The 12,465-nt window shown below is 37.9% G+C and overlaps 1 protein-coding gene across 4 annotated transcripts in view; it reads right to left on the bottom strand.

Moving 5' to 3' along the window:
* The window catches only part of LOC140739717 (protein unc-13 homolog A-like), a 287,569-nt gene that overhangs the window by 86,774 nt on the left and 188,330 nt on the right, over nucleotides 1-12,465 (bottom strand). For all 4 annotated transcript variants that reach the window (XM_073068158.1, XM_073068159.1, XM_073068160.1 and 1 more), the window contains one exon: nucleotides 9,685-9,854. In XM_073068158.1, the coding sequence (XP_072924259.1) occupies nucleotides 9,685-9,854 (170 nt within the window). The remainder of the gene's footprint in view (nucleotides 1-9,684; nucleotides 9,855-12,465) is intronic.

The raw sequence follows: 12,465 nt of genomic DNA, 5'->3' as shown, positions 1-12,465 counted from the left end.
TTTTCATTTTTGTATTTGCAGTTTTCTGTCTTTTGCACATTGTTTGGGGGGGGGGGTCTTTCATTGATTATGTGTTTCTTGCACTTACTGTGAATACTGGCAAGAAAATGAATCTCAAGATTGTATATGGTGACATATACGTACTTTGATAATAAATTTACTTTGAACTTTGAAAAGCATTAAACTAGAGTATTAATTACAGTAAAACCTTCACATTTGGTAGCTTTGAAACTTTTGCTTTAGTATTTCTCATTGGCAGCAAAATTTACAATAAATATTTGAACAGATTTGATTTAAATATTCTATTTAACAGTAATCGTCATTTAAAAAGACACTTACAGATAGGTTCACACAAAATAAGGATAAATACTATTCAGGTATTACTTTCAACTAAAGAGCGTGCAGCTCAATGGACTCATATCTATACTTGCTTTGAATAAAAGTTTGGGTAGTGGAGCAAAACTAATTTAAAGAGCATCTTTTTGTCAAGTTTACATCAGGTTTTCCTTTAGTTGTAACAAATAGTAGTACCACACATCAAGGCATTGTTCCTATTCCATACTTCAGGAAGAAAGACTTGTGCCTTATCCAAAAGGTCAAAGCAAAGTTTAATATTTTGCATGATCCTAACAGATACCAGCAATAATGTTGCAGATTTAGTCCACTGAATTATGGAAAGTGGCAGAAATGAACTGATTTCTTTCCGCATGAAGGCTTGAATGAAAATGTAATCTAAGTTTTCATCACGAGTGGACGTGCATGTAATTCAGGCTTTCATAAAATACTGAAAGTACTAGATTTGTAAATGTGGGCAAATAATTTATTTCTACAGAACTATATGTGGACCATGATTAAATCAATATGGGATTAAGATGATTAGATTAATATGGTTCAGATTAGAAATAATCCCTCACTTCGCCATTCTCCCCACATTTCCAAAGAAAGTGTGGATAAAAGCTAATGTTAAGCTTGATAATATTATCAAATGAACAAAAACTCCCAGCCATAGCTTTGTGAATTAACTAAAGTAAACAACTGCTTATTTTAATAAAGTCTTGTTCTAGTGTATTAATATTTATAGTTTTCCTTTTCATTCAGGACCTTTTGAAGCAATTCAATCAGGACAGTACAAGAGAGGATCCGAGTAATAACACTACATTATGCTTATTTCCATCATGGCTCAACTATGCTCAAACAGCATACCATTTCTGTTATACAATACTGACTTGGTAGTTTTGTTTAAAGATTACACAAGAATGATTTTAGGACACTTGAGCTGTGAAAGACAGAAAGCAAAAATGTGCTTAAGCAATGAAAAAATTGTTCACAAAATTCCTGCTAATTACACAGAGCAATTATTCTGTACTAACTCTTTAAAAAAAATAACAACAGTTTCATTTCAGCATGAACACTAAGCAACACCACAACCTAATTAAAGATCATATATGCTGACAAATTATTTTTGAACAATATTTGTATTCTTTAAATGTTATTTTAGAGTATATGTTTGAATAGTTATAAAAAGGGAGGCATGATTAATTATTTGGTTGGCTACCTTCTTAAATTGTATCATATAATTTTTCCAAGCACGTAGTATGCAGATACTGAGTGGAGAATATGCTACATACTCATTGTTACAATTGAAGAGGTGGTACAGGAGCCTAAAGACATACACTCAATGTTTCATGAACAACTTCTTGCCCTCCACCATCAGATTTCTGAATGGACAATGAACCCACATACACTACCTCACTATTTTCCTTCTTTTTGCACTAATTATTTAATTTATTTTTAACATATACTTATTGTAATTTATAGCTTTTATTATTTATTGCAATGTACTACTGCAGCAAAACAACAAATTTCACAACATATGCCAGTGATATTAAACCTGATTCTGACACTAAATCCTTACAAAACTCAGTTTGATAAGTAGTTTATTTATATACATACATTTTGTAATTTAATTATAGGTTTTCACTGGAATTAATTCTATTTAATATTTACATTATATGTTTGGCTTTTATTTTTCTATATTTCAAGGTTGCAGATTTTTAAAAAAATATTTATTTCAAGAGACTTAAAACATAGATGCTTTTGCACTTGATGGAATAAAAATAAACAAAATTATTAAAACTCAAAATCATCGGTAACACTTAAGGGGTTTTGATCACTTTATGTTGGACATTCTCTGTGGACTGTTGATTAGAAAATCCAGATGAGCATATGATCTTTAATTTCTCTAAGCTTGTACACTACAAGCACACACTATTTAAAAATAAAAACCTGTATGGTAATGTATCTCAGGTCTTGTAGCATTTTCTTTTGACTGCCTTCACATCAATATTCAGAATCTTAAAAACAGTAACTGAAAAAGGAAATGAAAACAATAAAAAAAGATTTAACCAACTTTTTAAACTGATCAACTATGAAATGTGCAAGATTCATTTTGCATAATTTTAAAAATTGTTTTCAATGGAGAATTTCTTCACAATATTTTCACGTTCTTCTGAGATTTCACTATTCTTAGCCTTCTCAACTTCTTTTAATCAAATGAAGGGGACAGAGATTCACTTTTTATTGACACAGTTACAGTGTATTACACTCTGTTCCAAAGAATAATGTGTGATTGCTAGAGTAAGATTTACTAGGGAAAGTCTAGACTTAAATGCCAGAAGAATTTTCTGTGGTGTTCCTGAGCATTTTTCACATGATTACAATTTTAATCCAACAAATAATAAAGTGGAGTTAAATCTAATTTGAAGAAATTAAGTTGGATCAGTAGTGAATGATAGAGAAGGAGATCAGGTAAGAAATAAAACAGTCATCAAATAGGGCTTTGATCAGCGACCAGTGCAGACATCGGAAGTTTTGAGAGGCGGGGATTTCACTCAGGTTCACTGTCCAGGTAGAAAAGGGAGCAGCAGATTGCTGCTGTGCAATTAGAACTTTGACCAGCGACCAATCTGCATTTGACATTGATTTCAAGAGGAAAGGAAGGCAGGGGCAAGTGCAGCGGCTGTCATCTGTGGGAACAGAGTCAGAGTGGTGATCTTGAGGCTTTAGCTGTTCGAGGCTTCAGTCAGATAAAGCAAAAGAAAAGAAAAACTCAAGGATGTGTTTATTTTCCACCTTCCTTTCTTTATATCTGCCCAGCTAGGACAGTAGAGATGCCAGGCAGGATAGTGGAATGCTCCTCTTGCAAGATGTGGGAAGGCAAGGAGACCTCCAGTGTCCCTGATGACTACAACTGCGAGAAGTGCATCCAGCTGCAGCTTCTAACAATCCGTGTTAAGGAGCTGGAACTGGATGACCTCTGGATCATTTGGGAGACTGAAGGTGTGAGAGACAGGATACATAGAGAGGTAGTTACATACAAGGAGCAAGACACAGGAAACTGGGTGACAGTCAGGAAAGGGAAAGGAGTTAAGAAGCCAGTGCAGAGTACCCTGGTGCCCATCCCCTTCAACAACAGGTATATCATTTTGAATACTGTTGGGTGGGGGTGGGGGAATGTCCCAACAGAGGAAGGTCACAGTGGTTGGGTCTCTTGCACTGAGTCTGGCTGTGACTCAGAAGAGGGGGGGAGGGGGAGGAAAGACTCACTATGGTGATAGAGGATTCATTAGTTCGAGGGCAAGAACGAGATTCCCAGATGACATGTTGCCTCCTGGGTGCCAGGGCCTGGGACATTTCAGATTAAGCCCTCGCATTCTTAAGTGGAAGAGTGAACAGCCAGAGGTCACGGTCCATGTAGATGCCAATGACATGGGTAGGACAAGTGATGAGTTTCTGCACAGGGAGTTCAGGGAGTTGGGTGCTAAGTTAAAGGGCAGGACCTCCAGGGCTGTGATCTCAGGATTGCTACTGAGGCCAGAATTAGGAAGATTATACAGTTTAATATGTGACTAAGGAGTTGGTGTAGGAAGAAGGGCATAAGATTTATGGATCATAGGGCACTCTTCCAGGGAGGATGGGACCTGTACAGAAGGGACAGTTGGCACCAGAACAGGAGAGGGACTAATATCCTAGCTGGAAGGGTTGTTAATGCTGCACAGAGAGGTTTAAACTAGAGCTGCAGGGGGATGGAAACGAGAGTGCCAGAACAGTTAGTGGAGAGGTTGTGGAGGCAGATGTTGGGAGGACCTCAGAAAAAATTTGAAATCAAAAGCTTGAGCATGGTGCGACTAGCGTACTGAGCTACGTATAAGAAGCACAGTAGGGAAGGTGGATAACAGTGCTGAAGATGAGGTAACTGGTTTACAAACAGAGACAACGTATAGTGAGGAGAGGCTGTTGATAGGCCAAAATTGCAGTCAACAGGATAAGCTGCAAAGTAAAATGCGGACATCACTGAAAAGGTTGAATACAGGATTGAAGGTGTTATATTTGAATGCATTTAGTATAGGGAACAAGGTAGATGAACTTGCAGCACCATTGTAGACTGGCATGTATGATATTGTAGGCGTCACTGAATCATGGCTGAAAGAAGATTTTAGCTGGGAGCTTCATGTCCAAAGATACACATTGTCTTGAAAGAAGAGACAGAAAGGCAGAATGGGCGGCATTGCTCTGTTGATAAGAAACGAAATCAAATTATTAGAAAGAGGTGACAAAGGATCAGAAGGTGATGAATCATTGTGCATAAAGCTAAGGAACTACAAGGATAAAAAGACCTGATGGAAGTTGTATATAGACCCCCAAACAGTAGTAAGAATATGGTCCACAAATTATAATGGGAGACAGAAAAAGCATGCCAAAAGGGCAATGTTACAATAGTTACAGGGGATTTTAATATGCAAGTAGATTGGGAAAATCAGGTTGGAGCTGAATTCCAAGAGGGGGACTTGCTAGAATGTCCACAAGATGGCTTTATAGAGCAGGTCATGGTTGACCCCACTACAGGATCAGCTATTCTGCATTGGGTGGTTGTGCAATGAGCAGGAATAGTTTAGGGAGTTTAGGGTAAAAGAACTCCTTGGGGAAAGTTATGATAATATGATCAAATTCACTCCGAAATTTGAGAAGGAGAAGTTAAAATTAGCTGTATTAGTATTACAGTGGAGTAAAGGGAATTATAAAGACATAATAGAGAAACTGGCCAGATTGATTGGAAAAGAAAACTGGCAGGGATGATGGCAGAGCAGCAATGGCTGGAATTTCTGGAAGCAATTTGGAAGGCACAGGATACATACATCCAAAGAGAAAGAAATATTCTAAAGGCAAAATAACACAACCATGGCTAACAAGAGAAGTCAAAGCTAACATAAAAGCCAAAGAGAGACCATTAAATAGAGCAAAGATTAGTGGGAAGTGATAAAAACCAACAGAAGGTAACTAAAAAAGTCATTAAGCCAAAGATGGAATATGAAAGTAACTTAGCCAATAATATTAAAGAGGATACCAAAAGTTTCTTCAGATACACAAAGTGTAAAAAAGATGTGAGAACGGATTTTGGACTGCTGGAAAATGATGCCGGAAAGGTAGTAATGGAGGACAAGGAAATGGGGGAAGAACTGAATACGTACTTTACATCAATTTTCACTAGCAGTATGGTGAAAGTTCCAGGTGTCAGGGGTTATAAAATGTGTGAAATTACCATTACTAGAGAGAAGGTTCTTGGGAAACTGAAAGGTCTTAAGGTAGATAAGTCACCTGGGCCAGATGGTGTACACCCCAGGGTTCTAAAAGAGGTGGCTAAAGAGATCCTGGAGGCATTAGTAATGAATGATCTTTCAAGAATCACTCAATTCTGAAATAGTCTGGAAGACTGGAATTGCAAATGTCATTCCACTCTTCATGAAGGAAGGGAGGCAGAAGACAGGAAACTATAGTCGAATTAGTCTGACCTCAGTGGGTGGGAAGATGTTAAAGTCGATTATTAAGGATGAGGTCTCAAGGTACTTGGAAGCACATGATAAAATAGGTTGTTGTCAGTAATAGTTTCCTCAGGGGAAAATCTATTCTGACAAATCTGTTGGAATTCTTTGAAGAAATAACAAGTAGGATTGACAAAGGAGAATTGGTTGCTGTTCTGTACCTGGATTTTCAGAAGGCCTTTGGCAAGGTGCCACACATGAGGCTACTTAGCAAACTACGAGTCCATGGTATTTCAGGAAAGATTCTAGCATGGATAAAGCAGTGGTTGATTGGCAGGAGGCAAAGAGTGGGGTTAAAGAGCACCTTTTCTGGTTGGCTACCTGTGACTAGTGGCATTCCACAGGGACCTGTGTTGGGACAGATTCTTTTTACGTTATTTGTCAATGATTTAGATAATGGAATTGATGGTTTTTGTTGCAAAGTTTGCCGACGATATGAACACGGGGAGGGCGGGTAGTTTTGAGAAGTAGAGAGGGTTTCAGAAGGACAAGACAGGTTAGGAGAATGAACAAAGAAGTGGCAGATGAAACAGTGTCAGAAATGTATGGTCATGCACTTTGGTAGAAGAAATGAAAGGGTTGACTATTTTCTAAATAGAGAGGAAATACAAAAAGCTGATGCGAAGGGACTTGGGAGTCCTTATGCAGGATTCCCTAAAGATTGAGTTCTGTGATGAGACGGCAAATGTGATGTTAGCATTTGTTTCAAGAGGACTGGAAATAAAAGCAATGGTGCAATGTTGAAACTTCATAAAGCACTAGTGAGGCCTCTCTTGGAGTATTATGCAGTGTTTTGGGCCCCTTATCTTAGAATGGATATGCTGAAACTGGAGAGGGTTCAAAGGAAGTTCACGAAAATGATTCCGGGATTAAATGGCTTCTCATATGAAGAGCATTTGATGGCTCTGGGCCTGTATTCACTTGAATTCAGAAGAATGAAGGTGACATTGAAACTCACTGAATGGTGAAGGGCCTTAATAAAGTGGATGTGAAGAAGATGTTTCCTGCGGTGGGAGAGTCTAAGACCATAGGACACAGCCTCAGAATAGAGGGGCATCCTTTTAGAGTGGAGATGAGGAGGAATTTCTTTAGCTAGAGAGTGGTGAATCTGTGGAATTCTTTGCCACAGGCAGCTGCGGAACAAAGTCTTTATGCATATTTAAGGCAGAGATTGATTGATTCTTGATTGGTCAGGGCATGAAGGGATTCGGGTAGAAGGCAGGAGACTGGGGTTGAGAGCAAAACTGGATCAGCCATGACGAAATGGCGATGCAGACTTGATGGGCCAAATGACCTTATTTTGTTCTTGTATCATATGGTCTACAAAGTATAAAATAATAAAGTTCAATATAAAATGAAGGAATCAATGATAAATATATACCATTAGAAAAAGAAAATGCTTCAACAATATTAAGTCTAGATGAATGAGGAACACATTGAAGATAGTGGAGAGTCTAGAGACAGCAACATTTCTTCTTAAAAGATGGAGCAGTGTAACAAAAACTGGTTTAAATTATGGAAGTTATCTGTGTATACTAGATTACCATTAGGTGTCATGATGGAAAATTTATGGAATTTCAGCCTAATTTTGTGTGTGTGTATAGCGTAGATTTCAAGTCATAACAATTTAAAAGATAGTTATTCAGATCTGTTGTATAGTCTTAATCAAATCCCATCCAGGGAACAATTTTAGGCATCGCAACTGAGCTGATTAATATTAAAGCATAAAACACAATAGGCCCTTCAGCCCAAGATGTTGTGCCTAGTCTTTATATTAATAGACTCCATTGAAGACTGACTGGAGTTTTTCAAGACATTAAAGAGTTAAATTAAGAGGTTTGAAACAAACTGCTGGAGGACCTCAGTGGTGGAACTCAAGCAGCTTAATTGTAAGACTTGTATTTCTTTGAATTGAAAGACTGAATTGTCAAAATTAATTGCTTAAGAATGTAGAACAAGAGAACATAATCTTAAAATTAGAGCTCGACTATTTTCAGAGTAGAGTCAGGAAGCAGGAATTGTTTGTTGATTGATCAATCGATCGATTCAGTCACGATGAGTCACACTGCCCAGTAACACATCTACTTAACCCTAGCCTAATCACAAATTACAGGACAATTTACAATGAATAATTAACCCACTGACTGATACATCTTTGGATTGTGGTAGGAAACCAGACTACTACCCGGAGGAATCCTACACAGTCATTGGGACGGTCATACAAACTCCTTACAGAAGGCATCAGAATTGAACTTTGAACTCCAGAAGTAACCCCGAGGATGTAATAGCATTCCACTAACTGTTACGCTACCATGGCACCCTAGTATCATATTATCATATAATGGTAATGGAAATAAAGAATTATTTGCTAATGGATTGTGGATGTAGAGTTAGTTGAAATGTTAAAGGTCTAAACCAATAGATTTTTGTTTCCATTCAGTGATTGTTATGCATCTATCATAACCCCTGAATGGCTTAATAGGTTCAAGAAGCTGAATGGCACATCCACTTCAACTAATCTCTGCCTGGAAGAGAGTTTGACCAATATAAGAGACTAAATAAATGCCTAGTTCACAAAACTTGTCAATACACATGTACTTATTATGCTAGGTATTCTGCACAAGTACTTTTAAACCCACAACAAAACACTCCCTCTTTGTACCATGGATCATATTCATGTGATTTTGAATAAAGTCAGTTGAGGGATCATTACTATTTAAATTCTGGTGTCAATGAAGGAATTTTAATAGCCTTTGTATAGAATTCCACCAACCTGCTACTTTACTTGCCTAAATAGAATACTAGATTTACAATAAATTGGTTTGAGAGGGAACCTAAATGTTTGAATGACGGAGAGAATTCGACAAGCTGAATGGCCTAATTCAGCTCCTACATCTAATGCTCTGATGAATCAAGAAATTAAAGCCATATATTACAAGGTTAATGCCATAATCACAAAGGATCCACATATAAATTGGGTCCAGTACATGGACGCAATCATAAGGAAAGCGTGCCAGTGAGGATGCAACTTGATTACCATAACAATTCCTAAACACTTTAACAGCACGGTGTAATACCTAAGAGAGCTGTTATGTCACAGCTCCAGTAACTCAGGTTAAATCTTTATTCCCAGTGCTGTTTGGAGTTTGCATGTTCTTCCTCTGACCACATGGGTCTCCTCCGGGTGCCTCAGGCTGATTGTCATTGCAGATTGTCCTGAGTGTGGGTGAATCTGGGATCTGAGGGGGCGAGGCGGGAGCTCAATGAGAATGTGGTGAGATTAAAATGGGGTTAGAATAGCTGGCCATGCAGAGATGGCAGGCCCAGTAGCCAATTTCTGTGGTGCATTGTTCTTTTTGCATAATTTAAGTGCACAATGAACAGGGCAATGGAGGGTAGATATGTGCTCACTGATAGAAGCTGCATGAGTATTTAGTGATATGAGTGCATGGATAACAGGCTAGTGAATAGCACATAAGCTTATCTCAAATACAGGTAAGTCTAATCAACTGCGATTGTCTCTTCTGAGTGTGCCATTTATCACCTTCTGTGTTTCTGCTTAGATTACAAAATTTAAAAAAATATATTGTGCATTTAAAATTACATCCCAAAGCTATACAGGCTCTAGGCATACATGAATGCAAGTTATTTTTGATTATTTTAGATTATATAATTTCCATAACATACCCAGAAATTGATAACAATACTAGAAATGTGACTGCATACTCGTTATTGTAGCACTGTTATATCTATGTCAAGAGGCAAAATAGTATTCAACTAGAAAAAGATAAATATTGAAACTTACCCAAGTTATACCACACATCCATTTCACCACTTAGTGTTCGAACTTCAATGATGGTCTGTCCCAAAAAGTCATCAGATTCTCTTTTAAACCTTTGTTTTACCCGTGATTTGATGTCATCATCTTCATCCCATACTCGAACTTTTATTCGATCAGATGAATTATGACATTCACTGAAGAAGAATATGATATTTTCTGAGTCAACAACATTCTGTTCCATATTTAATATTTTCTAATAGATGAAACCAGATATTAATGCATTTGATAGTGGGAAGCTACAGCAAGATTGTTGCAGAAAAAGTGAGCATATTCTGTTCTCTGGGGAATGAAGCAATTTGAAGTCATACTGCATTTTTACACCATTTGCTTTTGCAACCTACCCTGCTCATAGATTGTTTGTCATACTCCCATCAGGGAGGAGGCTGCATGGCATCTGTCAGGATCACTAGATTCAAAGATAGTTACTTTCCCCAAGCAGCAAGGCTGATAAACATTTTCTCCCACAAACTCATGCTTCCACACCCCCAACCACCACTACTTTATCATTTCCTGTCTGTCACCTTATGTACAGACACTCCTGTGCCTAGTGTCATTTTATGGACTACAATCAATCTATATACATAAGCTATCTTGTGTATTTATATTTTTTGTGTTTGTTACTATTATTGTGTTCTTTACATTGTTTTTTTTCTTGTGCTGCTTCAGATCCAGACTAACAATTATTTTGTTCTCCTTTACACTTGTGTACCAAAAATGACATTAAACAACCTTGAATCTTCTTTCACTGGCAGTTCACTGATGCTTGCAAAGTAGCAAAGTTGGCATTGTGTTCCCACAAACAGTAAATAAATAGACCAAAATAGAGGCTGGGATAAAGAAATTGAAATGAAAGCACCCTTACTCAGAAAATCAATTAGAAGTGTTTTGGGTGTAGCTGAGAAACAAGTAGGCAGAAAACAATGGCAGAATACAGCTTTTGGCCCTAACAGTGGTAGTTATATCTAAATTATTTTATTTATTTAGAGGTACAGTACGGTAACAGGCTCTTATGGCCCAACAAGCCTGTGCCACCCAATTACACCCATGTGGCCAATTAACTTTCTAACCCGTACACCTTTGGGACGTGGGAAGAAACCCGAGTTGTCACAGGGAGAATGTACAAACTCCTTACTGATGCGGAAATACTATGAATCAAAAAATTAAAGGCACATAACTAAATTTGGGTGAAACTAGAACTAGAGTTCATGGATTTAAGGGGAACATGAGAGGGAATTTTTCACTCAGAGGGTATTGAGGGTGTGGAACAAGCTGCCAGCTGTTGCTGGCTAGATTGCAACATTTAAGAGAAACTTGAATAGGTAATATGGATGGGATGGGTCTGGAGGGCTATGATCTGAGTGTTGGTCAATGGGACTAGGTATGCAGTAGATGGACCAAAGGGCTTGTTTCTGTGGTGTAATATTCTATGACTCCATTACTAGTTTAATGCCATAATCACTGAAGATCCACATATAAAATAAATCCAGCACATAGCTGCAATCATAAGGAAAGTGCGCCAGTGTCTTTACTTTCTTAGGAGGTTAAGGACACTTGGCTGGTCATCAGACACTATCAAACTTCTACAGATGTACTGTTGAAAGTATCCTGATTGGTTACATCATAGTATAGTATGGCATGATAGCATAGCAGTTAGCACAACGCTTTACAGTACCAGCTGTAAAATGGGGATTCAATTCCCACTACTGTCTGTAAAAAGTTTGTATGTTCTCCCTATGACTCTGTATGTTTCCTCCAGGTGCTCTGGTTTCCTCCTACATTACAAAGTCACACCAGTTAGGTTAGTGAGTTGTGGGCATGCTGTGCCCACAGGTGTAGCAGTACTTGTGGGCTGCTCAGCACGAACCTCGCTGATTTGATTTGATGCATTTCACTGTATGGTTCAATGTATATGTGATAAATAAAGCTAATCAGAAAATAATCTGGTACGACTATTTGAATGTGCAGAAGCAAATGAAGATGTTGGACTCTGCCCAACACATCACAGGCACATCCCTCCCCATCACTTGCAGTGTTAACTGGAGGCACTGTCTCGAGAAGGCAACATCTATTATCAAAGATACCCACCAACTGGTCCATGTTAGCTCTTTGTAGCAGGAGGTACAGATGCCTGAAGTCCTACACCACCAGATTCAATTACTTCCTTTCAACTATCCAGTTCTTAAACCAACTGGCAAAACCCTAAGCTCTACAATTTAGCAACACAATTGCCACTTTACTTTAAGATTAACTTTGTATTTGTTCTGTATTTTATTGTAAAATTTATGTTTAATTTACATTTTTCTTGTGAATGCTGCTTATGACACTGCTGCAAATAAGTTTTTCATTGCATCTGTGCATATAGATAAATTGTCCACATGGCAATCAACTTAACTTTGACTTTGAAATAGAATTAAAGATAATGATTAAAAGATTGGCTTTATTTGTCACATTTTCATCAAAATATACAGTGAAATGCACTGTTTACGTCAACAACAAACACAGTCTGAGGACATGCAAGGGCAGTCCACAAATGTTGCCACACTTCGGTACCAACATAACAAGCCCAAAACTTACTAACTCTAACCCATACATCTTTAGAAATAGAAACTGGATCACATGGAGGAAACTCACACAGTCATCGGGAAAATGTAAAACAGTAGTGGGAAGTGAACCCCGACTGCTGATCACTGGCGCTGTAATACCATTATGCTAACTACTATGCTACAGTGACGTCCCTTAGCTGTA

This window comes from Hemitrygon akajei, chromosome 16, assembly GCF_048418815.1.
Source record: "Hemitrygon akajei chromosome 16, sHemAka1.3, whole genome shotgun sequence".
Lineage (NCBI taxonomy): Eukaryota > Metazoa > Chordata > Chondrichthyes > Myliobatiformes > Dasyatidae > Hemitrygon > Hemitrygon akajei.
This window is presented reverse-complemented; position numbering and strand designations above follow the sequence as displayed.